At 39.9% G+C, this 25,749-nt stretch overlaps 1 protein-coding gene across 3 annotated transcripts in view; it reads right to left on the reverse strand.

The window, feature by feature from the left end:
* The window catches only part of LOC126095217 (serine/threonine-protein kinase ULK3), a 122,227-nt gene that overhangs the window by 49,196 nt on the left and 47,282 nt on the right, over positions 1-25,749 (reverse strand). For all 3 annotated transcript variants that reach the window (XR_007521930.1, XM_049909955.1, XM_049909956.1), the window contains exons 3-4: positions 13,277-13,491; positions 1,494-1,720 (exon numbers count right to left, since the gene is read on the reverse strand). Coding sequence is in view for 2 of the 3 variants with exons in the window: in XM_049909955.1 (XP_049765912.1) it covers positions 1,494-1,720; positions 13,277-13,491 (442 nt within the window). In the remaining variant the exon portion in view is untranslated. The remainder of the gene's footprint in view (positions 1-1,493; positions 1,721-13,276; positions 13,492-25,749) is intronic.

The raw sequence follows: 25,749 nt of genomic DNA on the forward strand, positions 1-25,749 counted from the left end.
AGAGGTGTGCCACAGGGCTCAGTGCTTGGACATTTTCTCTTCCTGGTATACATGAATGACTTGCCTACTTTCATGCTTCACAAGCTAATAATATATGCAGACGACACAACCCTGATTACCTCAGATAACAAATTGGAGGAAGTGAATAGACAAACAAAAGTAATGCTTGAAAAGACTGCCATATGGATCCACAGTAACAAGCTGATACTCAACAGTAGCAAGACTGAAACTATGTATTTCTTCTAGCACAATCTACAGGAAAAATTAAATGAGTCTGACTCTGTAAGACTTCTAGGAATCCACCTGGACCCGAAATTAACATGGAACACCCACACGGAACTGTCATGTACCAGACTACCTAGAGTAGTCTTTTTGTTAAGGAAACTAAAAACATTAGTTAGCAGAAAACAACTTTTATCTTCTTATTATGCCTTCTTTGAATCTCACTCACAGTACAGAATAAAATTATGGGGCAACTCATCTGGTGCTTAGAAAGTGTTCATGTGGCAGAAAAAAGCTATTAGAGCAATTACAGGTATTAAAAGCCAAGAATCATGTCGAAAGCACTTTAAGGAACTTAACATCTTAACATTACCTTCTCTGTATATAAAAACGTGTCTTCTTTCCATAAAAAAACAAATACGTACCTTACCTTCCAGAACAGATGTTCATTCACATGATACCAGATATAAAAACAATCTTGGTGTAGACTTTACTAGGCTGTCTAAGGTCCAAAGTAGCTTTAAACAAACAGGATTAAAATTATATAACAAGTTACCATGATCACTGAAAGACCTACAAGGTGATGCCTTCAAGAAGCAGCTGCACAAATTGTTAGCTGATAAGTGTATCTATGATGTAAAGGAATTGGAATGTAGTAGAAAGTAACTATGATGTTAAGGAATTGGAATGTAGTAGAGAGTAACTATGATGTTAAGGAATTATAATGTAGAGAATAACTCTTTATCCTCATGTAATGTGACCTGAATGTACATAGTTTCCCAATTTTAGATTCACTATCAAATGTAATGTCAAAACTGTCTATTTCAACAAATGTTGGCTAATGACAAGTAAATAAATAAATAAATAAATGGAATAGCAAATTCCTACCATTTTTTTCCGTATTGACTACCAATTATCATTAGCTGATAACATAACATTGCAGATACCAGATTTATATGGATCAAAAGCAACCAACATGTGTGAGACCTCTCATTTCATCCTGTATAATATATGCGATTTTATTTTAATGTGACTTTTAATGTTATGTATTATCATTTTTATAACATAAATAAAGTCTGATGGTCATTTAATGCACAAACAAATTCATTTCTACATATGTACTGGAAGGGTATTGACAGGATTTTGTTTTTAATTTTCGTATGAGTATACATTATAGAACTATAGCACAACTAATCATTTGTTATGTACACTACATTTAGCCATTACAAAAAATATATATTATGAAAAAGCACTCAAAATATAATGCCCACCTCAATAGGCATTTCGCTCTTTATCTTTTCTGCGAGCTCTTTAAAATTACTGGATGAATAAGGTGCACGTCCAAACAGGCACTCATACATTATGACACCGACTGACCACAGGTCAACAGAGGCGTCGTAGTGACGCTTCAGCAGCATCTCAGGTGCCATATACAGAGGTGAACCTCGGAGAGAGCTGTTGTAGTCTTCAGGTGACAAGTACTGGGCAAAACCAAAATCTGTGGAAACAATGAGATGCTTTGTGGAATAACACATTTTTGAGTTTTAAGAATTTCAATGTGCAGCATTATCTTTACATAAGGAAGTATGTAGCATTCATACATCAGCCACCATCATGTTGTGAAGATTTTGAGGATATCAAGGTATTTAAGTGCAATGCATGAGATACATACAGGATTGACTCCAATTCATAAAAGTTACTTTGAAGATTGTTACTTCTGAGAATGGCCTTATACACACTCCAAAGTAAGGCCTTTAATTTATTCCCTGCATAAATGAGCATATATGATAGATAATGAATGTGTGAGTGGGGTGTCCTGGTTAGTACTCCATCATCAGGCCACAAGTGGCCCATAGGGACCATTCGACCGCCATGTCATCCTCAACTGAGGATGCGGATGGGAGGGGCGTGTGATCAGCAAACCGCTCTTCCGGTCATTATGAAGGTTTTCTTTGACCAGAGCTGCTACTACTCGGTCGAGTAACTCCTCAATTGGCATCATGAGGCTGAGTGCACCCCACAGGTGTACTGGTAGAATGTAAATAATTTAGGAGTAAAGGTTTTCAAATTACCAAATAGTAAAGGCAATTAGTTGTCAACAGGCACAAAAACAAGACTGAAAATTTCTTGCTTTTGCCCCCCCCCCCCCCCCCCTGCAAATGCCAACATATGAGAAAGAGAGAGAGAGAGAGAGAGAGAGAGAAGAGAGTTCTACATTGTGCCAACTTCACACACATTGCTAGGACTGCTGTTCTGCAGCTTGACGATTGACTAGGTGGGAGATTGTGTAGGGTAAAGTTGGTGAGGGGAGAAAAGAGGCAGGTAGCAGGACAGAAGGTGGGGAAGGGTAGCTGACAGCTCAGAGGGAGAGGTAGGACTTGCACAGGATAGGAAAGCGACACACAGGCATAGGCACCGATGACTTCGTGCAGCAGACGATAATGAAGGTGGGAGCAGTAGAGTGGGAGAATGCAATAAAACTGTGGAAGGGGAGGCTGTGGGGAAGACAGTGTGAGCACAAGATGAGTTAAATCTGGGTCCTAGGGCTGGGTGGAGGTGGGTGTGGTGCATGGAGCTAGCATCCAGCTAACAACCAGGAGGAACCTCTGCTAGCACCTTGCACCATTCCCTCCTCCATCCACCCCCAGGACCCAAACTTCACTCATCCTAGGCCCACAACCTCTTCCCTAAAGCTCCCCCTTTCTTTGTTCTTTCACATCCATGCCAGTCCGTGTGCATTACTTTGCTACCCCTTGCATGTGTCGCCCTATCCCCCTTGCCGGCCACCCTTCCCCAGTCCTGCGTCCCAATTTCTGCCTCTTTTGTCCCCCTGCCAACTCCACCAGACAAGACCCCCACCCAGTCAATCTGCAGAACTGCTCCCCCAGCTTGGTCTCTTCAGCTGGAATAATGGCAAATTTTCAGTCTTGTTTATGTGCCTGTCAACACCTCTGTTATTCAGTGAGATAATAGTTTATGAGATAGAATGGCTGGTCAGTTCTTACAAAACTCTTAGTACTGCTGATAGACAAATACAAAAGTACAAGAAACAATCCTAGTTTCTAAAACTATTAATTCCTTCCTCAGCGAGAAAGAGGGATGTGCTGGAAAAGGGTAGAAAGGATTGGTACATTACAGAGACCACAGGATGAGAGGGAACCAAATGTTGCAAGGGCAGGGGGAGACAAAAATTAAGGTGTAAACTTGAGGGAGATAAAGAGGCAAACGATAGTATATTGCTAAGTACTGTGCCCACTTAAGTCTCGTGGTGATGACAACATAATAATAAGTAATAATGGATTAAAAGGAAACAAATTGAATACTACAGTTAAGAAGTAGGAGTAAAAGAATCAGAGAGTGAAGGAGAGGGGGTGGGGAATTGGAGAGCAAACGTGAAACAATGAAACTGGTTTGAGCTGGCAGAGTTGGTGGTTGTGTGTGTGAGGTGTGCTTGTTTGTGTGAATGAATTCTTTTTCTGATGAAGGCTGTGGCCGAAAGCTTATGTGTAAGCATCTTTTAATCATGCCTGTATGCAATTTAATGTGTTGTCTTTACGGTAAGTAGCAATCTATCTTTCCTATATTGCGGATATTCCAGCCTGAAGTTTCCATTGTTAGATTTTTTTTAAATAAATGACGTATTAAATAAAAACTATATACAATAATAACGAAAAACCATAAAATAATAAAACAATGTAAGTTAAGTTCAGGAGGGTTGTGGGGGATTGGGGGGGGGGGGGGGAGGAGGAGGAGGAGGAGGAGGAGGAGGAGGAGGAGGATGATGAGGTTATTAGAGATGGAGCACAAGCTTGGATTAGGGATGGATGGGGAAAGACATTGGCTGTGCGTTCGGCAAATGAGCCATCCCAGCATTTCCCTGAAATTATATAGGGAAATCACGGAAAACCTAAATCAAGATGGCCAGAAACTGACTTTGAACCACTGTCCTCTCAAATGTGACTCAACTGTGCTAACCAATGTGCCACATTGCTCATTAGGGTTATGGGATGAGAGGATATGCTGGAAGGCAAGTTCCCATCTCTATAGTACTGGGGCTTGGACAATCCAAGCAGCCCATTTGATGCACTCACTGAGGTCTCTTAAATCATGCTGCAGAACATCTTCAGCATCTGGATACTAAGTGCACCCAAGGTGGACAGTTCTTCTGTGTCTTTTCACCAGCTCAGACAATTTAGTGTTGGATAATTCTACATAAAACTCTGCAATGGAATTGTGACTTTGGTTTATTTGTCTCATAACATACATAATCTAAATCATTTGATTCAGGTACAGGAGACATGTCAAACTGTGGTAGTATTTCGCCATAAACAAACCTACCACGTATTACGGTCATGTGACGTACATAGTACAGTCACCCGTTGTTTGCGCAGCTGTGCTGTGTAAGTCGCATTGTGTAGTGCATCGGCGATAGATCGGTTAGGTATGTAATGTATGGTGTTAACTGTTCATACAAGTGCTCCTAAAAATGTCACACATCTACATTAATCAGGAATACGCAGATATGGTGTATGTTTATGGCTTCTGCGACAGTAATGCTACTGCTGCAAGAGAAGAATACCACAGGTGCTTTCTGACTCAATGATTGCCTGACAGTAGGGTGCTTACCAAAGTGTTTATCACTTTGCATGCAACAGGTTCTCTTCCAAGTAGACGTTTTTCGTACGAGTGTGCACGTCAACAAACTTCTCAAGAAAAGGAAGAAATTATCGCAAGTGTTGAGCAAAGTCCCAGTACAAGCATACGAAGTATGTCCCTGCGTATGAATGTCCCACAGACACATGTATGGGAAACATTACATGTGGAAAACCTATATCCATTTCACATACACATGTCCAAAATCTCCACAATGGCGACAACACCCAACGACTTCAATTCTGTCACTGGGTAATTGAGAATAGACATTTGCCTCCATACAAACTATTCACTGGCGAAGCCCAGTTTTCACAACATGGAATAAACAACACTTGCAATAATCATCAATGGTCACAGGAAAATACACATGCTTCAGTGGATTTGTTGTGATTAGTAATAGTGAGCAAGCAAGCTACTGTATGTGCAATAACATCAGCTGCCGTCACATGTCTTCCTCTTCTGGTAAGCATAGCTGGTGATGTGTGTCCTTCTCTCGCAACCTCTAAGCTGTCTCGATGCATGATGTGTCAGCATGTACAGTGTCGATACCGAGCAGTGCGTACAGAGGGGCATGGGTAGGAGCACACATCTACACATTGTGCTATTAAGTAGCTATACATCACGTAATTTTATGCAACAAATACTGTGAAATTATGGATGAAACACAATGAAGATAGTATAAGCATTGTATTCATTACTTTGAATCATATCACATAGTATATATCAACCAAAACAAGCATTTTCGAAATATGATCAAGATCAAAAGTCAGAGGAGCAAGTTGTTTTCTCAAAGTGTAAATATTTTTCCCTAATTCACATAATAGTCTTCAAATCAGTAAGTATCTTGTACTTCACACTCTACAGCAGCCTATGTTCTTCCTCAGAGTTCAACCTATCTCCACATCAAATTTCATAAATCAATGAAAACACAGCAGATAGAGCTACTTTCATATTTATAGTGTCACTGTGGATCGCTTGATAGGACACATTCTGAGGCATCATGGGATCACCAATTTAGTATTGGAGGGAAGTGTGGGGGCTAAAAATCATAGAGGCAGACCAAGAGATAAATATAGTATGCATATTCAGAAATATTCAATTACTTTTTTTTTCTTTTTCATGATTCAGATTTGATGAAATTAAGACTGCATGGTGCCCCAAGCTATGTTCAAATTAACTGTGAAAACTGCATAAAAGAGATTAGCATGTTCAAAAAGATGCAGGCATATATGGCAGTTTTAGATAAAACTTTAAATAATAACTTTTTTCCCTTGACCAGTATTTGATGAAATAAGGATTATGTGGTGCCTCGTGCTATATTCAAGTTACCTGTGATTACCCCATGAAAATCTGTCAACTATAGTTCAATTCTTTTATCTTGGCGGCTCGCGCATGCCCGCCCAGACGCAGGAGATTGCTGCATTGCCAGTTGCACACGACGCACGCGCCAATAGAAGCAGCACCATAGTATAGCATAGTTCGCAAGCTTACGTTTAGGGGAGAGCGCGCAGTTCATGAAGTAAAGCCACCACGGCCGCATTAACCCTTTCGCTGCTACAAAGACATGCTCCCAGCATTCCGCGCTGTGCGCGATTTTGTCACTGCACTGCTCGCCTGTGCAGACACATCGTGTTCCGACTGCTTTGACACTCTTATCAATCGATTCCAAAAAAAACTATTTGGCCCAAAAATTAGATTTTTACACATCTTCTTGACTGATACCTTCCCCCCATAAAGGACTTAATTTTGTTTCGATGTTCAACGCAGTTGTTATGCAGCATTAAATATAGTAAACCATTGCACGAAATTTTGAAGAGTTTGCAGAGGTAAAAGTCCATAGAGTATACCTTCCGTATGGTCGATTTTAGTTGCCACAATGTTGAGAATGAAATGTGGACAAGATACCTAAATTTCATATAAAATTTACTTTATAACAATAGCTCATTTAAGTACCACATAGGTGTGGTATGTAACATTCAGAAATATTCCGTTTTTCGCAACTGTAACAAAAGTTTTGTTTACACTGTGCATGTTTGGCTCTATTTTAAAGCACTTCAATCAATCAAAAGGAAGTAGACAAAATACATTAAACAAAACTGTGGACTTACAAAAACATTAGGACTTGAATATACCGTCTATCCGTGAAGTGCTCTGAGCTTTGCCAAATATAATTTTTGTGTGTGGCACACACAAACATCATTTATTTGCTAAAACACTGATCTGCCAACACAAACGTTGAATATTGTGTTACCGCAGCACAAAACTACGAAAGGTGACTTGGCAATGGAGGAGACAAAATACTGTCCACTGAAGATGCTTCAAAAGAGAGAAACGTGTCTGGTCTAAATAAGTCCCTTATTACAGTTGCAGAAGAGGAATATATTTCAGTACCATTGGTAAAACTGCGACTGTGGAACAAAAACAAGAAAGAGAACATGAGTACCATTGTGTATGTGGCATACCTTTCCTTGATTGAAGTGCTTTAAAATAAAGCCAAACGCGTCCGGTGTAAATAATACTTTTATTAAGGTCGCGAAAGACGGAATATTTCTCAATATTACATACGACACCTATGTCGTACTTAAATTAAATGAGATATTGTTATACAGTAAATTTTATATGAAATTTAGGTATCTTGTCCACTTTTCATTCTCAACATTGTGGCAACTAAAATCGACTGTACGGAAAGTATACGCTGTGGACTTCTACCTCTGCAAACGCTTCAAAATTTCGTGCAATGGTTTACTACATTTAATGCTACATAATAACTGTGTTGAACATCGAAACAAAATTAAGTCATTTATGGGGGGAAGGTATCAGTCAAGAAGACGTGTAAAAATCAAATTTTTGGGCCAAATAGTTTTTGTGAAATCGAATGATAAGTGTGTCAAAGCAGTGGGAACACCATGTGTCTGCACAGGCGAGCAGTGCAGTGATGATGCGGCGAGCACGTGTCTGCAGCAGCGAAAGGGTTAATGAAGAGACAAAGCACTAGAAATTTCAAAAAATTGCATTCAAACGAATATAATTTGTGAAGTAAGGCACTTCGATATTGTTTTTAAGTAATGAAAGTATTAAGCACCGCACAAGGTTTGAATTCATAACCTTACACGTAGCAGCCCAACACCTTAACAGTTACGCTAACGCACCTCATCTGATTACATACCGCCATGTATGCACTATAACACGTTACGCAAAATACTGACAAACACTGTTGGTATGACTATGGATTACTCACGCTTCGTCGAAGTACAATAGGAAATAAACAATTCCGCTGTTCTTTATTGCGAAAAAGCGGTTCATAAGAGTGATACAAACACCTTTCCTTGCTATCGCCTGAATTAGGAGTCTTATTGCTTGTTTGGTTTAATTAATTAATAGAATATGAAGCAATTGGTATAAAGAATGATCTTTCGAAACTTTCTATAAAAGAATGTCTGCTATCAAGACATTGCTTTTGTTCTATTACTTTATTTATGACTGAACGTTTCTAAAACTGAAGACACTCGTCCATGCGCTGCACTGCAGTCGAGATGTGGCAACGTCGTTCTCTGTTCATTGGCTGACTGCGTTTTGTGACGTCAGATGCGCAGAACGAACCTAAACTCGGCCGTCAACATAAATGACGCGCACTTTAGTTTTGAAGATTAGCACATTCAAACAGATAGACAAGAAAGTTTTAGTAAGACTTTAAATCACAATCCCCACCACTCCATGATCCAATTTTGTTGAAATACAACCTATATGGAGCCCCAAACTATCTAAGTTACCTGCAAAAACCCCTTTAAAATTCATCCAGTAGTTTCGGAGAAGTGTGTTTGAACATACAGAGACAACACTGTTTTACAATGGGAATGACTGCAGAGATATGAATCTTTAGGAAGGATAACGATTTGGGTAAGTCTTACGGTTCAATAAGAACATTAACAAGATTAGGAGTGGGACAGAAAGTAGCATTGGATTTTTTGTGGAAGACACAAAGGAGAGAGGATCTCATTTCATGGACTGACTTGAGAAAACCAAGGACTTTGTGTGGAGTAATCTTTTTGATACATTCAAAGCCTGACTGGTTCTGAGTACTTCTTAATTTTCTTTTGGGAAATGGTAGCTGCCTTAGTCAGAGGAGAATACTACCAAGAATATTTGTTTCTGGATAAAACTGTGACTTAGTTCCAGAAGAGGCTGTTGATGCAGGTGTTGAGGGATTCAGTGATGAAGCAGGTGTATTTGCCTCAGATGCCTAGGCTGCAGGGGAAGGAGTATTTGATGTAGGAAGAGTTAGAACTGTCAAAGTGTAGGTATTATTGCTTACTGGTTGGTTTTTTTATGGACTGAGGTTTGGATGTGGGCTTCATTGATGTGCACATCAATGTCAAGGAAGATGGCTATGGATCTGCATATAACGAAGTAAATTTGAGTTAGGAAAAGGAGTTACCTGTTGCAGGAAGAGGAGGAGTGCTTCCTCACCATTTCAGACCACAAAAATGTCATCCAAAAATCTGTACCATGATAAGGCACTGAGCTTCTAGGGCTTGATGAATGCCTCTTTCATGAGGTCTAATAAAAGGCTGGCATAGGAGGAGGCCACTCTGCTTCCCTTCTGATTTGTATGTATGTATGTCCCTCAGAGGTTGAGTAGCTATGGGTAAGTGGGTTAAAATCATCTATTCATTCACTCAGTGACCGTACTGGCACTGAAATGGAAGATAACAGAGAGAAGGCTGAAATACTGAATTCGGTCTTCTGAAATTGTTTTACCACAGAAGATCTTAACACAGTCCCTCCTTTCACTCATCATTCGAACATTCAAATAGCAGATACTGAGATAACCGATTTCAGAATAGAGTAACAGCTACAATCGCTTAGTAGTGGAAAGGCATCAGGACCAGATGAGACACACAAGATTCCACAAAGATCGTGTAAGAGAACTTGCGCTCCCTTTATTTATCTTAGATCACTTGACCAATGAAGGGCACCTAGTGACCAGAAGAAAGCACATATCATTACAATTTTTAAGAAGGGCCATAGGATAGATGCACACAATTATAGACCTATGCCACTGATGTCAACCTGTTGAAGAATTATGGAAGTTGTTTCATGCTCAAGTATTATGACGATTTTGGAGAATGAAAATCTCCTCTATAAAAACAACACTGGATACACAAACATAGATCCTGTGAAACTCAGCTCACTCTGTTCCTCCATGAGATCGAAACGCCATAGACAACAGCACTCAGGTTGACTGCAGGAGGCATTGGACACTGCCTTGCACTGCCATATAGTGAAAAAAATACAAGCTTATAATCAGAGCAGATTTGCAACTGGATTCAAGACATCCTAGCAAACAGAACATTACATGTCATTCTTAATGGAACAAAATCATCATATGTAAAGGTAATTTGCAGAGTAATCTAAGGAAGTGTGATTGGACCATTACTATTTACAATGTAAGTAAATGATATAGTAGAAAGTGTTGGATGCTCTTTAGGGCTGTTCATGGATGATGTGGTTTTGTATAACAAACTATCAACATCAGAAGATAGTAACAATTTGCAGAATGCCCTCCAGAGAATTGATGAATGGTGCACGATCTGACAGTTGGCACTTAGCATAAATAAATGTAAAATATTGCACATACCTAGGACAAGAAATCCACTGCTGTACAGCTACACTGCTGATGACAAACTGCTGGAAACAGTACCTACTGCAAAATATCTAGGAGTAACTATCCAGAACAACCTTAAGTGGAAAGACTACATATAACAAATAGTGAGAAAAGCAAATTCCAGACTCAGATTCATAGGAAGTATCTTAAGGAAATGTAAAGTCATCCACAAAAGAAGTGGCTTATAAGGTGCTTGTTCAACCAATTCTTGTTCATGTATCTGGGATCCCTACCAGGTAGGGCTGATAGAAAGATAGAGAAGAGTGACATGTTTTGTCACAGGATTGTTTAGCTGGTACGAGAGCATTATGGAGATGCTCAACAAACTCCACTGACAGACATTACAAGAGACGTTTAGTGCAGCATGGAGATATTTTCTATTGAAACTTCGAGAGAGCACTTTCCATGAAGAGTCAGACAACATATTACTACCGCAAGTTGCCGTTCTGGTGTCAAGCATTTAGTGTGTGCTGATGCATCAGCACAACAAGTTGTATATTTTAATTGTGTGTTATTTGTGACATGTCATATGTCCATGTCATATGTCCGTGTCATATGTCCATGTCACATGTCCATGTCATGTTTTATTTGATAACAAATCACTATGTGACTTTCAGTATGTTAACAAGCAAGTACAACTAGTAACGTTACGAGATCCAATGATGACAGTGTAGATATGCTGACACAGGTCATAGTGACAGAAAGAACTGCTACTGATCTTGGCTAGCTTGATTCCTCAAGAATAATATCCTCAATTATTTATTGGTTATATTCCAATCCCCATCTTCTCCTAGAGTTTCTGTCCTCTGTGGTTCCTTGTACCACCATGGAAGTTATTTCCTGATGTCTTAACAACTTGTATCATCCTGTACCTTCTTCTTGTCAGTGTTATCCACATACTGCTGATTCTGTTGTGAACCTTCTTTCTTACCTTATTACTCAATATCATTTTCGGCATTTTGTAGCACAACTTCTCCAATCCTTTGGTTTTCTTCTTTCCAGTTTTCCCAGAACCCATGACTGACTCCTGTGCAATGCTACACAGCAGACATACAGTCTCAGAAGTGTCTTCTTCAAATTAAGGCTTATGTATGGTACTAGTAGACTTATTTTAGCAAGTAACACACTCTTTGCCTTTGCTAGTCTGAGAGATATGTAGCCATGTGAATGAATGGTAAATGAACCACAGAAGTTCTTGGCTCCATTTCAAGAGAAAATGAAAGGCTGAGATGACAGCATGCTGAAAGGTGAGTAGAAGGGACTAGAAGACATGCAGAACAAACAAAGGCTAACCTCACTCCTCTCTTGGATGAATGGTTGTACTGCCCAAACATCTTGGAGAATGTTTAGGAAATTAATAGCTGCCATGTAGTTTCCATAAGTACCTAGAGAAATAGGAAATAGCTGACTTAAGCAAACCCCAACATATCTGAGAAAGATTAATACAACTGAGATGTAGCATGTGGCTCAAGGGTTGTTCTCTAATGACTGTTTAGCCTGGATAGCCATCCACCCCATCAGCAAATAGTGTATCTCGAGGTTGACAGTTGGTTTAAGAGGTTTGTGCTACACAAGAGCCTCATTTATCCTCATTAATCTGGATTTCCAGTTTATCCAGATAATAGCAAAGATCTGCATCGACTGATGTGGAAGCTGTGGCCTGCCATTTGTCACTGCACCACCGAAGTTTGTGAACTTATCAACATGTCTGAAGTCCTTTAAATATTATCAAACATTCCTGGTGTTCAGATGTAGACAACAGTAGATGCCTGGTTGCCGAATGACTATGATACTGGTTATGGCATGATAACTGAAGACAGAACTGTATTGCCACCTCTGTACTACAGGGAATGACAGTGATGGTGACATGTACAAATAATGTGGCATTTCAGGGAAAAATATAATGCCTCAGGTGGAGAAAATGACACAGTTGGAGAAACTAATGGCTGGAAACAACTCCTGCTGAACTGATGTTAGTGAAACATTTATGTGATTGTGCTACACTCAAATGCTACAGAAGTTTGAAACAAAAGAAACTTATATCTTATTCCAGCAAATAAAACTGAGCAGGCTATGATAACCATAAAGTTTAAGTATGAAAAAAGTGTTTTTTGTTAGTGCCAAAATAAACGGACTGCATATTGTAGTACATATTACTGTTTTGGCATTTAGTAGAATATTGCCAGATATCAGGATTTTTGGTAATTCAGATTACATCCAGTCCCACCTAGTCCAGATAAATGAGGCTCTTGTGTACATTTACTTTCCAGAAGGTGAAGCAACTATTACTGTTATTTGTGACAGAAACATTTTACTGTAGCACCGCATAGTGACTGCTGAGGTACGCCCACTGCTTATGGCTGTAGAAAACTTGCGGGGCTCATGAATCCACAGTTTAGAAATTCCACATTCACCAAACTGTTTCCAGCCAAGACTGCCATAAGGTTTCTGCCATTTAATGTGACCCATGAAAAAAACTTTCCCACTCCCCCCCCTCTCCTCCCTCTGTTAGCAACATAGGGTGCTGCTAACAGAATGTTGAATCACCACCTGAGAACATGACAGGTCTGTATTGTGCCGAGGAAGTTTTAGATTACACATCAGTGTTATACAAACCACCACAATGGATGCACAAAATATATAACAGCAAACAACTGCATGTCAGAAACAACACAAATAATCTATTTTATAAAGTTCTAAAGAATATCAATAAATCACATTTTTCTGAGTAAATACCTGCAAGTTTTAAGATTAATTTTGGAGTGGATGTTAGGAGAAGATTCTGTGGCTTCAAGTCCATATGACAGACATTGTGAGATCTGAGAAATTTTAGAGCTACAGCCAGCTGCTGTAGAAACTTCCTGCAAACTGTCTCTGGTAATTTTCTGCGTTTGCGTATGAAACAAGACAAGTCTCCACCATTGCAGTACTCCATGACAATGTAGATGTTCCTAGAGGGAGATAAATAAATTTTTCATCAAAGGAACACTGTTTTTATAAATTAAATCACAGAAAAACAAATGTTGTCAGCTTCCAGTTGGTACGTAGAAAAAACAGAATTAGTTAAAAATGTTATGAAATACCAATCCCGATGAGCTCAATATTTTGTATCTCCTACTTAATGCATACTTTTACCTCACACGATGTTTCTTTGCTATTGTGATTGGCCCAAGAGTACTGAAGGCATTTGTTTTTATTGTTTTTTATTCTGTTTTCATTGTTTTGTGTCCTATTTATGACTCTTAGCATGTGTAATGTGCCACTTACTCTATGCCATTTCCTTATAGAAAAATATGTCCTGCATAGTTAACTAAGAGCATTATTTGTTTAATAATGTATGGAAAGTTCTGGTTGAGAACTACGAATTATTTAGGAATAAAGGACATGACTCACTGAAAGGCACAAGTGCTGCATCATCAATGAGTACACAAATAAAAGGTACAGAGTTTTCCTAGCTTTTACATCTACATCTACATTTATACTCCGCAAGCCACCCAACGGTGTGTGGCGGAGGGCAAAAAAAGCTTTTGAAATGAACTTCCTTTTTCAAGCATGTAGGAGAAACACACACACACACACACACACACACACACGCGCATGCACATGTCTGTCTCCCTACATAGTGCTCAGTTGACTTCCAGCTCTTTCCTGGCCCACAATGTGAGGTGGGGGTGCAGGGTGGGGTGGGGTGGGGTGGTCTGAGGGATGAAGAGAGGTGAGAGGCAGGGAGAGGGTTGGTGGGAAGTGTTTAGTGGCTCGTGGGGGAGAGGGGAGCTGTCTGTGAGCTAGCTAGGGGCACAGGTAGAGGAGGCAGGTGGCAGAGAGCTGGGCATGTGATTTTACAGGCTAGGGCATGAGATAGCAGCACACAACTAGCTGACACGAATTGTGGAGGGCAGGGGTACTGAAGTTGGTACACACACACACACTATTGGGTGGGGGGACGGAGAGTCACCTTAGGTTTAGGCCAGGGAAGTTATGGGAGTGAAAGATGTGCTGAAAGGATAGCTCCCATCTGTGCAGTTCAGAAAAGCTGCTAGTAGTAGTGGTGGTGGTGGTGGGAAGGATCCAGATGGTGGCATGGATTGTGAGGCAGCCATTGAAATCTTTCATGTTGTGCTCTGCTGCATGTTGTGCCCCTGGGTGATCCACTTGTTTTTGGCAACAGTTTGGTGGTGGCTGTTCATTCTAGTTGAGAGCTGGTTGGTTATGATCCCAACATAAAACGCTGTGGAGTGGTTGCAGCAGAGCTGGTATATAAAAATGGCTGCTTTCAGAGGTTTCCCAGCCTCTGTGGGGTAGTATAAGCCTGTGACAAGACTGGAGTAGATGGTGTGAATGGATGGATTGGGCAGGTCCTGCATCAGGGTATTCCACAAGAGTGTGAGCCCTGTGACAGGGGATTGGGGGTGGGTGTGGCATAGGGATGGACTAGGAAGTTGTGTAGGTTGGGTGGGTGGATGGCAGAACACCAGTTTGGGAGGGGATGGAACTATCTTGGGTACGTTTGGGAAAGGGGAGGGGGGGGACTTCTTTGTGGTTGGTTCTTGGGATGGATGTGAGGATCAGGTGTGTGTGGGAATATGGCGCAGGAGATCTGTTTGTGAATTAGGTCTGGGGGGGTATTGCCTGTCTGTCAAGGCCTTTGTGAGGCCTTCAGCATATTGGGTGAGGGATTTCTCATCACTGCAACTTTTCTGAGATGCGCAGATGGGAGCTATTCTTACAGTGCATTATTTGCTCCCATAGCCTCCCTGGCCTAAAGCTAAGGTAACTCGCTGTGTGTGTGTACACCATCCCCTACCCCAATATCGCTGCCAAATCTGTGTCAGCTAAGTGTGTGCTGCTATCACGCCCTAGTGTCTGACATTGCGTGCCCAGTCATCTACCAACTGCACTCCCCCCCCCCCCCCCCCCCAACCTGCACCCCTAGCCAGCCCACAGATGGCTCCCCACTCTCTCACTAGATGCTTCCTTGTCAACTCTCTCTCTGTCTCCCACCTCTCCCCATCACTCATCCCACCCCACCCTGCACTCCAACCTCACCCCAGTACACTCATTGTGTGCCAGTAAAGAGCTGGCAGTCAACTGAGCACAATATGGGGAGACAGACATGTGTGTGTGTGTGTGTGTGTGTGTGTGTGTGTGGGCGCGCGCGCATGTTTCTCCAACAAGATTGAAGAAGGAAGTTCATTCCGAAAGCTAGCAAAGCATTGTGTGTTTAGCAGGTAAATTTTGGATAGAATTTCTACAAGGAAGAAGATTTCAATATATGCATTATGTCACTGGGACCTGAATTTGGCATGGAAAAATGTTAGATAGGACAAAAATAAAATTACATGTCATATTTTATTGTACATAATTACACTTGCATTTTATGTAGTTAATAGATAAACGTGCTTGACTTTGAAAAAACTGGCAATTATATGTCAAACAAAGCTTAATAAGATACAATGAACTTGTAATCTGAACTACTTTTTTTTTATTTTCTACATTCCTTTTGGAGAGAGGTGCTGGGCCAGTGGATAAGACTGACAAAGGGTGGAGATGGGGCCAACAAGAAATCCTGCTACAGAACCCCCAAGAAATCCTGCTACAGAACCCTAGCAAGAAAAGATGCAGGTATTCAGCTTTCAGTTCTACACAGTCAATTCAAAGTGAAAAATCACTCCTAATGTTTAATGCTAAAATATTTCCAGAAACAACAGCTGATTTTTGGACACATACAAATGATGTTAAATAGCAAACTATATACAACTGTTGACTCTGCCGATAATGTGCACACGGTCCGCTGCAGCAACATACAGGTTGATTACACATTTTCTGACGATTTCATGTGTTTAAATTTCTACAGTGAGTGACAAACATTTTGTCGCTCCTCCAGCACTGGAACAGTTGTGGAGACTCTCTCCATCAAAGAGTCTTTCTCACTGTTAGTGTTTGATAACTATAGCTCACATTTCTTTCCTCAGTTGTGTTGTCAAATGCCAAAATTTTATCAGTAATTTGTCAAAGTATTCATAACAAAGTTTCCTAATGTATTGCCCTGATGCCCAAAGCAGAGAGCTCTGAGATGCTTAGTGAGTCATGGAACATATATCAGAAAGACAGATTGGAGATCACAGGAGGGAGAATGTTCATTGCAGTTGACAAAACTATTGCCTCTAATTAGGTCAAATTTGTGTGTGACTTTTAAGTTATCTGGATGCGTATAACATGTCTAGATGAAGTCAAGTTAATTGTTGGCAGCTTTTACTGGCCACACAATTCTGCTGTGACAGTTTCAGTTTCAGTCATTCAAAGAAAGTTTATGTTCAGTAGCACGGAAATAACCATATCATGCAATATCAGTTGGAGGTGACTTCACTCTAACGAGTATAGAGAGTATAGTAAAGTTTGGAAGTTAGGAGATGTACTGGTGAAAGTAGAGCTATGAGGATAGGTTGTGTAGCTCAGTCGGTAGAGAACTTGCTTACGAAAGAACAAAGGTCAGCTGCAGAGTGAAAATTTGTTTCTGGAATAGGTTAGTTATTGACATTACAATTTTGTATTACAGTTAATTTATTTATGGGTCAGATAATTCAAGCTTTACAAAGTGTACCCTGTGTAATCTTAAGCTAACTAATACTATTTTAGTTGGCGTATCCATGCGTATCTGTCTCCTGTTGCCTTCTGCCATTTGAAGCCTATGATTTTCTTCAGTTCTTTTATCACATTGGTTGGGTGGTCACCTTTCTCTGGGATTCCACTATAGTATTGCCTTTGTCCATCTTCAGTCATTTCTTCATGCAATACATCCTGCCCATTTCCAATGTAGAACCTCTACCCCTTCCTTAACATCCTGAACTCCTTTCACTGCTTTTATGTCTTCACTTCCATTCCAATCTTTGTTAGTCAGACCTAGGAGTGACCTTTCTTTAGCTCTCCCAGTTGTTTGTATTTTTATGTTGAAAAACACGTTTAAAATCACAGCCATCTCTTAGTATGGGTGGAACAAACTGTTCAAAAACAACCCTTTTTAAGCTTGTTGGAATATCATATTTATAAATGCTGTGTTTCCTCCATAAGCCCTCCAACCTAGCTTGATTAGGCAAAAAATGTCTGGTTTTAAGTCTCCTTGGATATTAACTGACTGTCCCACATCAATGTATTCATTACTATTTTTAGAGAGTTGTTCTTCAATATTACTTGTTTTGCAGTTACCCACTTGTGCATATATTTGCTTTGGACAGATTTATGTTAAGGCCCACTTGTTTGCAACTATCTGATAAATCCCTTATAGGAGACTGCAATTCTATCATGTTGCTGGCTAGGGCTACTATATTGTCTCCTGACCTCAAGTTAGTGAGTCTTTTACCATTCATTCTAATTCCCTTTTCTTTCCAATTAATTCAGGACATAGCCATCTCAAGGACTGTTATAAATACTTTCGGGAATATAAGGTCATCCTGTTTCACTTCTCTTCCAATAGAAAATTCTCTCGTGTCGTTTTCTATACTGAAAGAAGCCATTGAGGTATCATAGATGTAATATAATTTAGTTTTGTACTTTATTTCCACACCCTGTTTGGTCAGTGCCTGTATACCAGGCATATGACTGACAGAATCAAAAGCCTTTTCAAATTCTATACAAGCTGTGCACAGTGGCATTTCATATTCATTTGCTCAGCTAATTACTTTGTGCAGCATGTGTATATGATCAACTGCGATATAACCACTTTCGAATTCTCCTTGTTCTATAGGTTGTGGATTTTCCACAATAGCACTAATGCGATTTGCTAAGACTTTAAAGAAAATTTTGTAGATCATGAACATTTCCTTTTTTTGTATAGAATGATCATCTTTGCTTTGTTCCAGGAGGCAAGGAGACTGTCTTTTTGTATACAAGAAGTAAAGATTTTAGCCAAATGTTTTTCTATTTCTTCACCAGTAACTTTAAGTATTTCAATTGTCAGACCATTATGGTCACCTTCTTGGTATTCTGCATTTCATTTATAGCTTTTTTTAGTTCTTTTGGGAGGATTTCTGGGGTTTTCTCATTTTCATTTGCATAAGGGGTAAAATATAGGAGTGAAAGGCTATTCACAATGAAAGACTGTTTACAACTTCAAAGAAATCAGACAACAGTTACAAGAGTTGACCAGTATGAAAGGGAAGTATGGCTGAGAAGATCCCCATACTTCTTTTGGAGTTTTAACTATCATTTCTACTAGTTTTCTTCTGTTGACTATTCTAATACCATCCAAAGAGTCCTCTGGAATTCTCTTTCTTTTTCACTTAATTTATTATTAATGTTGGTAGTTTCTTTTTTTCCTCCTTTCTACATGTTTCTGTCTGCTTTTGCTCTTACTAATCTGCAGTTGCTACCAGTATTAAACTGGTTTGAAAAAAAAAGAAAGAAAGAAAGTGTGGATGATGTATAAATTATTCCCTTTAGCCAACTGAACTGGTTCATTTTCTATTATGATGTTTCTTTTTTTTAAAAAAAAAAAAAAAAAAAAGAAAGAAAAGTGTAGATGATGAATAAATTATTCCCTTTAGCCCACTGAACTAACCTTTCACTTCTTTCATTTCTTTCACTGATTCCATGGCAACCCACAGAAACACCTCCTTGTGCTTTGATACCAACTTTGGTATTTAAATCCGCAGTGGTCAGTTTAAAGTGATATATATTGTGAAATATTTTACCTCATCATAAAAAACTTCTAATTCATTGTCAGAATGGCTTGAACTAGGAGCAGATTCTTGCACTATTTGTAACTTAATATTGCATAACCCCCCCCACCATGAACCATGGACTTACCATTAGTGGGGAGGCTTGTGTGCCTCAGTGATACAGATAGCCATACTGTAGGTGCAACCACGACAGAGGGGTATCTGTTGAGATGCAAGACAAAACTGGCTTTCTACGGACCAGAGCGTGGAATGTCAGATCCCTTAATCGGGCAGGTAGGTTAGAAAATTTAAAGAGGGAAATGGATAGGTTAAAGTTAGATATAGTGGGAATTAGTGAAGTTTGGTGGCAGGAGGAACAATACTTCTGGTCAGGTGAATACAGGGTTATCAATACAAAATCAAATAGGGGTAATGCAGGAGTAGGTTTAATAATGAATAAAAAAATAGAAGGATGGGTCAGCTACTATGAACAGCATAGTGAACACATTACTGTAGCCAAGATAGAAACGATGCCCACACCTACCACAGTAGTATAAATTTATATGCCAACTAGCTCCGCAGATGACAAAGAGATTGAAGAAATGTATGATGAGATAAAAGCAATTATTCCGATAGTGAAGGGAGATGAAAATTTAATAGTCATGGGGGACTGGAATTCGATAGTGGAAAAAGAAGAGAAGGAAAAGTAGTAGGTGAATATGGAATGGGGGTAAGGAATGAAAGAGGCAGCCGCCTGGTCGAATTTTGCGCAGAGCAAAACTTGATTATAGCTCACACTTGGTTTAAGAATCATGAAAGAAGGTTGTATATGTGGAAGAGGCCTGGAAACACTGGAAAGTTTCAGAGAGATTATATAATGGTAAGACAGAGAATTAGGAACCATGTTTTAAATTGTAAGACATTTCCAGGGGCAGATGTGGACTCTGACCACAATTTATTGGTTATGAACTGCAGACAAAAACTGATGAAACTGCAAAAGGGTGGGAATTTAAGGAGATGGAACCTGAATAAACTGGAAGAACCAGAGGTTGTAGAAAGTTTCATAGAAAGTATTAGGGAATGATTGACAGGAACAGGGGAAAGAAAGACAGTAGAAGAAGACTGGCTAGCTTTGAGAGACGAAATAGTGAAGGCAGCAGAGGATCAAGTAGGTAAAAAGACGAGGGCTAATAGAAATCCTTGGGTAACAGAAGAGATATACAATTTAATTGATGAAAGGAGAAAATATAAAAATGCAGTAAATTAAGCATGCAAAAAGAAATACAAACGTCTCAAAAATGAAATCGAAAGGAAGTGCAAAGTTCTGCTATACAAGGATGGCTAGAGGACAAATGTAAGGATGTAGAGGCATATATCACTAGGGTTAAGATAGATAATGCCTACTGGAAAAATAAAGAGACCTTCGGAGATAAGAGAACCACTTGTATGAATATCAAGAGCTCTGATGGAAAACCAGTTCTAAGCAAAGAAGGGAAAGCAGAAAGGTGGAAGGAGTATACAGAGGATCTATACAAGGGTGATGTACTTGAGGGCAATATTGTGGAAATGGAAGAGGACGTACGTGAAGATGAAGTTGGAGATATGATGCTGCGTGAAGAATTTGACAGGGTACTGAAAGACCTAAGTCAAAACAAGGCCCCGGGAGTATACAACATTCCATTTCAACTACTGATAGCCTTGGCAATCCCAGCCCTGACAAAACTCTACCATCTAGTAAGCAAGATGTATGAGACATGCAAAATACCTCCAGACTTCAAGAAGAATATACTAATTCCAATCCCAAAGAAAGCAGGTGTTGAAAGGTGTGAAAATTTCCAAACTATCAGCTTAATAAGTCAAGGCTGCAAAATACTGGCAATACAAATGAAAAATTTGGAGTAGGAATTAAAATCCATGGAGAAGAAATAAAAACTTTGAGGTTCGCCAATGACATTGTAATTCTGTCAGAGACAGCAATGGACCTAGAAGCGCATTTGAACAGAATGAACAGTGTCTTGAAAGGAGGATATATAATATAAACATCAACTGAAGCAAAACGAGAATAATGGGATGCAGTCTAATTAAATCAGGTGATGCTGAGGGAATTAGATTTGGAAATGAGACACTTAAAGTAGTAGATGAGTTTTGCTATTTGGGGAGCAAATTAACTGATGATGGTAGAAGTAGAGAGGATATAAAATATAGACTAACAATGGCAAGAAAAGTGTCTCTGCAGAAGAGAACTTTGTTAAATTGAGTATAGATTTAAGTGTCAAGAAGTCTTTTCTAAAGGTATTTGTATGGAGAGTAGCCATGTATGGATCTGAAACATGGACGATAGACAAGAAGACAGTAGAAGCTTTTGAAATGTGGTGTTACAGAAGAATGCTGAAGATTAGATGGGTAGCTCACATAACTAATGAGGTTACTGAATAGAATTGGGGAGAAGAGGAATTTGTGGCACAACTTGGCTAGAAGAAGGGATCGGTTGGTAGGACGTGTTCTGAGGCATCAAGGGGTCACAAATTTTGTGTTGGAGGGCAGCGCGGAGGGTAAAAATTGTAGAGGGAGACAAGAGATGAATACACTAAGCAGATTCAGAAGGATGTAGTGTGCAGTAGTTACTCGGAGATGAAGAAGCTTGCGAAGGATAGAGTTGCATGGAGAGCTGCATAAAACCAGTCTCTGGACTGAAGACGACACAACAACAACAACAACAACAATGTAGAATATGTGGGCAACCAATCAGTCATGCAGTGCTTATTTGAATGCTTGTTTAGATAACTCTTGGACAGTTTGTGAAAGCTTATTAAATAATTTTGACATCTTGGGTTCATAACTGTTAACTGGTTTTGACAGTCTGGGGTATGGAGAATAAATGCATTTATTGCTTCTTGTGTTGTAACAATGTATATTTTCTCTCTGTTTTGCTTTTGGTAACTACTACTTTGTACAAATTAAAACATATGGACATAAGTTTATTACCAGCATGATTTTTTGTTCACAGAACAAAATTTTACAGAGTGCTTTATATGAATTAACAGTAATTACTCTGACAGCTTTGCAATATTAAGATGTCATGCACACAACTAGAGTTTACTCATATATTTAGAGTGATGTAAATGCTTATCTTTACATAATGTGTGATATCTTATCCAATCAACTAATTGCTTGTTGTTGTTGTTGTTGTTGTTCGGGGCCCTTAGACTGGTTTGCTCTCTATCCTGGGCAAGTCTCTTCATATCTCCCTAACACTCTACATAATTCTTGCAACCTGCATTCATTTGAACCTGCTTACTGTATTCAAGCCTTGGTCTCCCTCTACAGTTTTTACCCTGACACTTCCTTCCATTACAACATTATCGATCCCTTGATGTTGCAGGATGTGACCTATCAACCAGTCTCTTCTTTTATAAAGTTGTGCCATCAATTATTTTCTCCTTGATTAGACTCAGTACCTCCTATCAATTACCTAACTGTATAATCTTCAGCATTCTTCTGTAGCACCACATTTCAAAAGCTTCTATTCTCTTCTTGTCTGAACTACTTTCATCCATGTTTCACTTCTGTACAAGGCTACAATCCATGTGAATACCTTCAGAAAAGAATTCCTAACACTTAAATTTATATTATAGGTCAACAAATTCCTCTTTTTCAGAAGTGTTTTTCTTATTAATACCAGTCTGCATTTTATATCCTCTCTCTTTTGGCTTTCATCAGTTATTTTGCTGCCCAAATGGCAAAACTCATCTACTTCCTTAAATGTCTCATTTCCTAATACAATTACCCATTTTTTATTTCTCTTGATGGTCATGTTATAACCTCTTTTCAAGACAATATCCAGTTTGTTCAACTGCTCTTCTAAGTTGGTTGCCATTTCTGAGAGACTTACAATGGCAGCAACAACCTCAAAGTTTTTATTTATTCTCCCTACACTTTTAATTCCCTTTCCAAATTTCTCCATAGTTTACTTAAACACTTGCTTAAAGTACACCAGGGACAGGCTACACCCCTGTCTCACTGTCTTCTCAAACAACGCTTCCCTTTTGTGTCCCTCACCTCTTATAACTGCAGTCTGGTTTCTATACAAGTTGTAGATATCATTTCGCTCTCTGTATTTTATCCCTGCTAACTTCAAAACTTCAATGAGTGTTATCCAGTTAACATTGTCAATAGTTCTCTTTACTATTACAAACACTTTAAACACAGGTCCCAGTCAAACTTAACCAATGCTCCCTCTTAAACTCTCAACAACCTCTGGTTTCTTCAATTTATTCAGATCTCATCTCCTTAATTTCCTATCTTTTTGTTTCTTCAGCTTTAATCTACCGTTCATAACCAATAAATTGTGGTCAGGGCCCACATCTATCACTGAAAATGTCTTAACAGTTTAAAATCTGGTTTTGAAATGTCTGTCTTATCATTAAATAATCAGTATTATACATTCTAGTGATCCAGCTCTCTTCACGTATACAGCCTTCTTACATGATTCTTAAACCAAGTGTTAATGATTATTAAATTATGTTCTGTACAAAATTCCAGCAGATGGCTTCTCCCCCCACCCAGTCCACGTTCTACTAATATTTTTCCTTTCCTTCACTTTCCTACTATTGAATTCCACTTCCCCATCACAGTTAATTGTCTGTCTCCCTTGTATATGAATAATTTCTTTTAGCTCATCATACATTCTTTCATTCTCTGCTTCACCGTCAGAACTAATATGAACCTGTGCTATTGTGAGTGTGTTGGCTTCGTGCCTATCTTGGATATAATGCCAGACAGGGCACACTCAGCAGTTACCATGTCACAAGTTACAGGGAGAAGGGGTCCACTGGTGCAACCTAAGCGTTATGCATACATGACGCGAAGCAGTGCACTTGGCAAAACAGAGGTGCACAAATGAGTATAAATAGGTGCCGCTTTCTAACGAGATTCATTCAAGTGTGGCAGCTCTCCTGGATGGCGAGGCATGTCACACTAGCAGCTTCACACAGCAGCAGATGGAGTGCCAGCATTCCAGTCTACAGTGGGTCATTGGTTTGACCCCCCTGAGGCCAATGCAGGGTCCATAGCCAGCCAGTGGCGGGCCACTCTTCAGCTCACTACCACGGGCAGTCGTCTCGGCTCCCGACACGAAGCGAGGGCCGCAGATTTGGATGCCTGATCACCAGCGCTTGTTGCCGCCGCAATCTCAGCAACATCAGCGAGGAAGAAGCAGCAGTGGCACTGGCCTATGGCTCCCGGTGGAGCAGCACGGAGGCAACGAGGACCGTGGCCGCTTAGTCAGCTGCTGGCACAACCATCCTGACATCATCGGAACTCAGCGGGCAGCTGGGGTGCTTCCTCAGCATTGCAGGGCCCTGTGATGCAGACTAAGAGGAACGAGTGCACTGTAGCTAAAAAACAATAAATCACTTGGAAAGTTCTCACCGAGTTTTAATACGGCACCTCCTGGCACCCACCCACTACATTTGGTGTCAGAATAGTGGACGTCGTCTGTCCAGTACAACGTTCGAGCCCACTGCCTGCATTACCGTCACAAGATGTGGTAAGTTTTTACCAGTTTTCTGTTGAGTATTGGAGGTTTTCTTTCTTGTTTGTGTTTTGGGTATGGCCTGCTAGAAGCCACATTTTAGATGTTTTGCATGGGCATATTATTTTGTTGTCAGAGTAAGTGTTCGTATGTTTAGGAAGTAACATTGTTGCGTAGCGTTTAATTACTTTTGTATTGGTTTGAGCATGATGTTACAGAGTGTGATGATGCGGAGCTGTAGGAAGTCGGGTTATTCTTGTACTAACTGGGAACGAAAGCAACACAATGACAGAGTCAAGGATGCAAGGTGTGTCGGAACCAGAAACGGTGCGGATTTTGGTGGAAAAAGTAGCACAATTGACAGCTGACAATATGCAGTTGAGAAATGAATTAACATCTAGAAGTGAGCGCGAAACCGCATCTGATCAGTCGTTGTTGCCTAGGGAACAGGAGATTGATCCAGCTGCTGTGAGTCTGATTATTCAGTTTTCTGGCAAGGCATCTGAGGATGTGCTATCGTTTGTGGAGGACTTGGAAATTTCAGCTGTGATGAATGGTTGGTCTGATGAACAGTTGTTACATGTAGCCAAGATTAGATTAACAGGTGAAGTGAAGACATATATAAGGTGTTCAGAGGCCTTAAGGAAGGCAGGACAGTTTAAGCAGTTGAAGGAGGAGCTTTTACAAAGGTACAAGAAACAGAATAGCGCTCAGTACTTTAGGGAGAGGTTAAGTACAAAGACAATGAGACAGGGGGAGACGGTGGAGAAATTTGTGGACAGGATAAGGGAAATTAATGAGTATACTTATGAGTTGGGTCAGAGCGATGGAGTGAATAGTGTTCTGTTGCGAGAGGCCGAGCAAAGGGCACTTGATGTATTTTTGAGATGGTTACCAGCGGCATATGTCATGGAAAGTGCGTGAAGGGACTCCGAAAGATTTGTATTCGGCCATTCAGCTGGTGTGCAGAGACGATGTACCCAGTCACCAAGAAATAGAGGAAGGGGTGGAAATCAGCAGCG

Source organism: Schistocerca cancellata, chromosome 8 (assembly GCF_023864275.1).
Source record: "Schistocerca cancellata isolate TAMUIC-IGC-003103 chromosome 8, iqSchCanc2.1, whole genome shotgun sequence".
Classification (NCBI taxonomy): domain Eukaryota; kingdom Metazoa; phylum Arthropoda; class Insecta; order Orthoptera; family Acrididae; genus Schistocerca; species Schistocerca cancellata.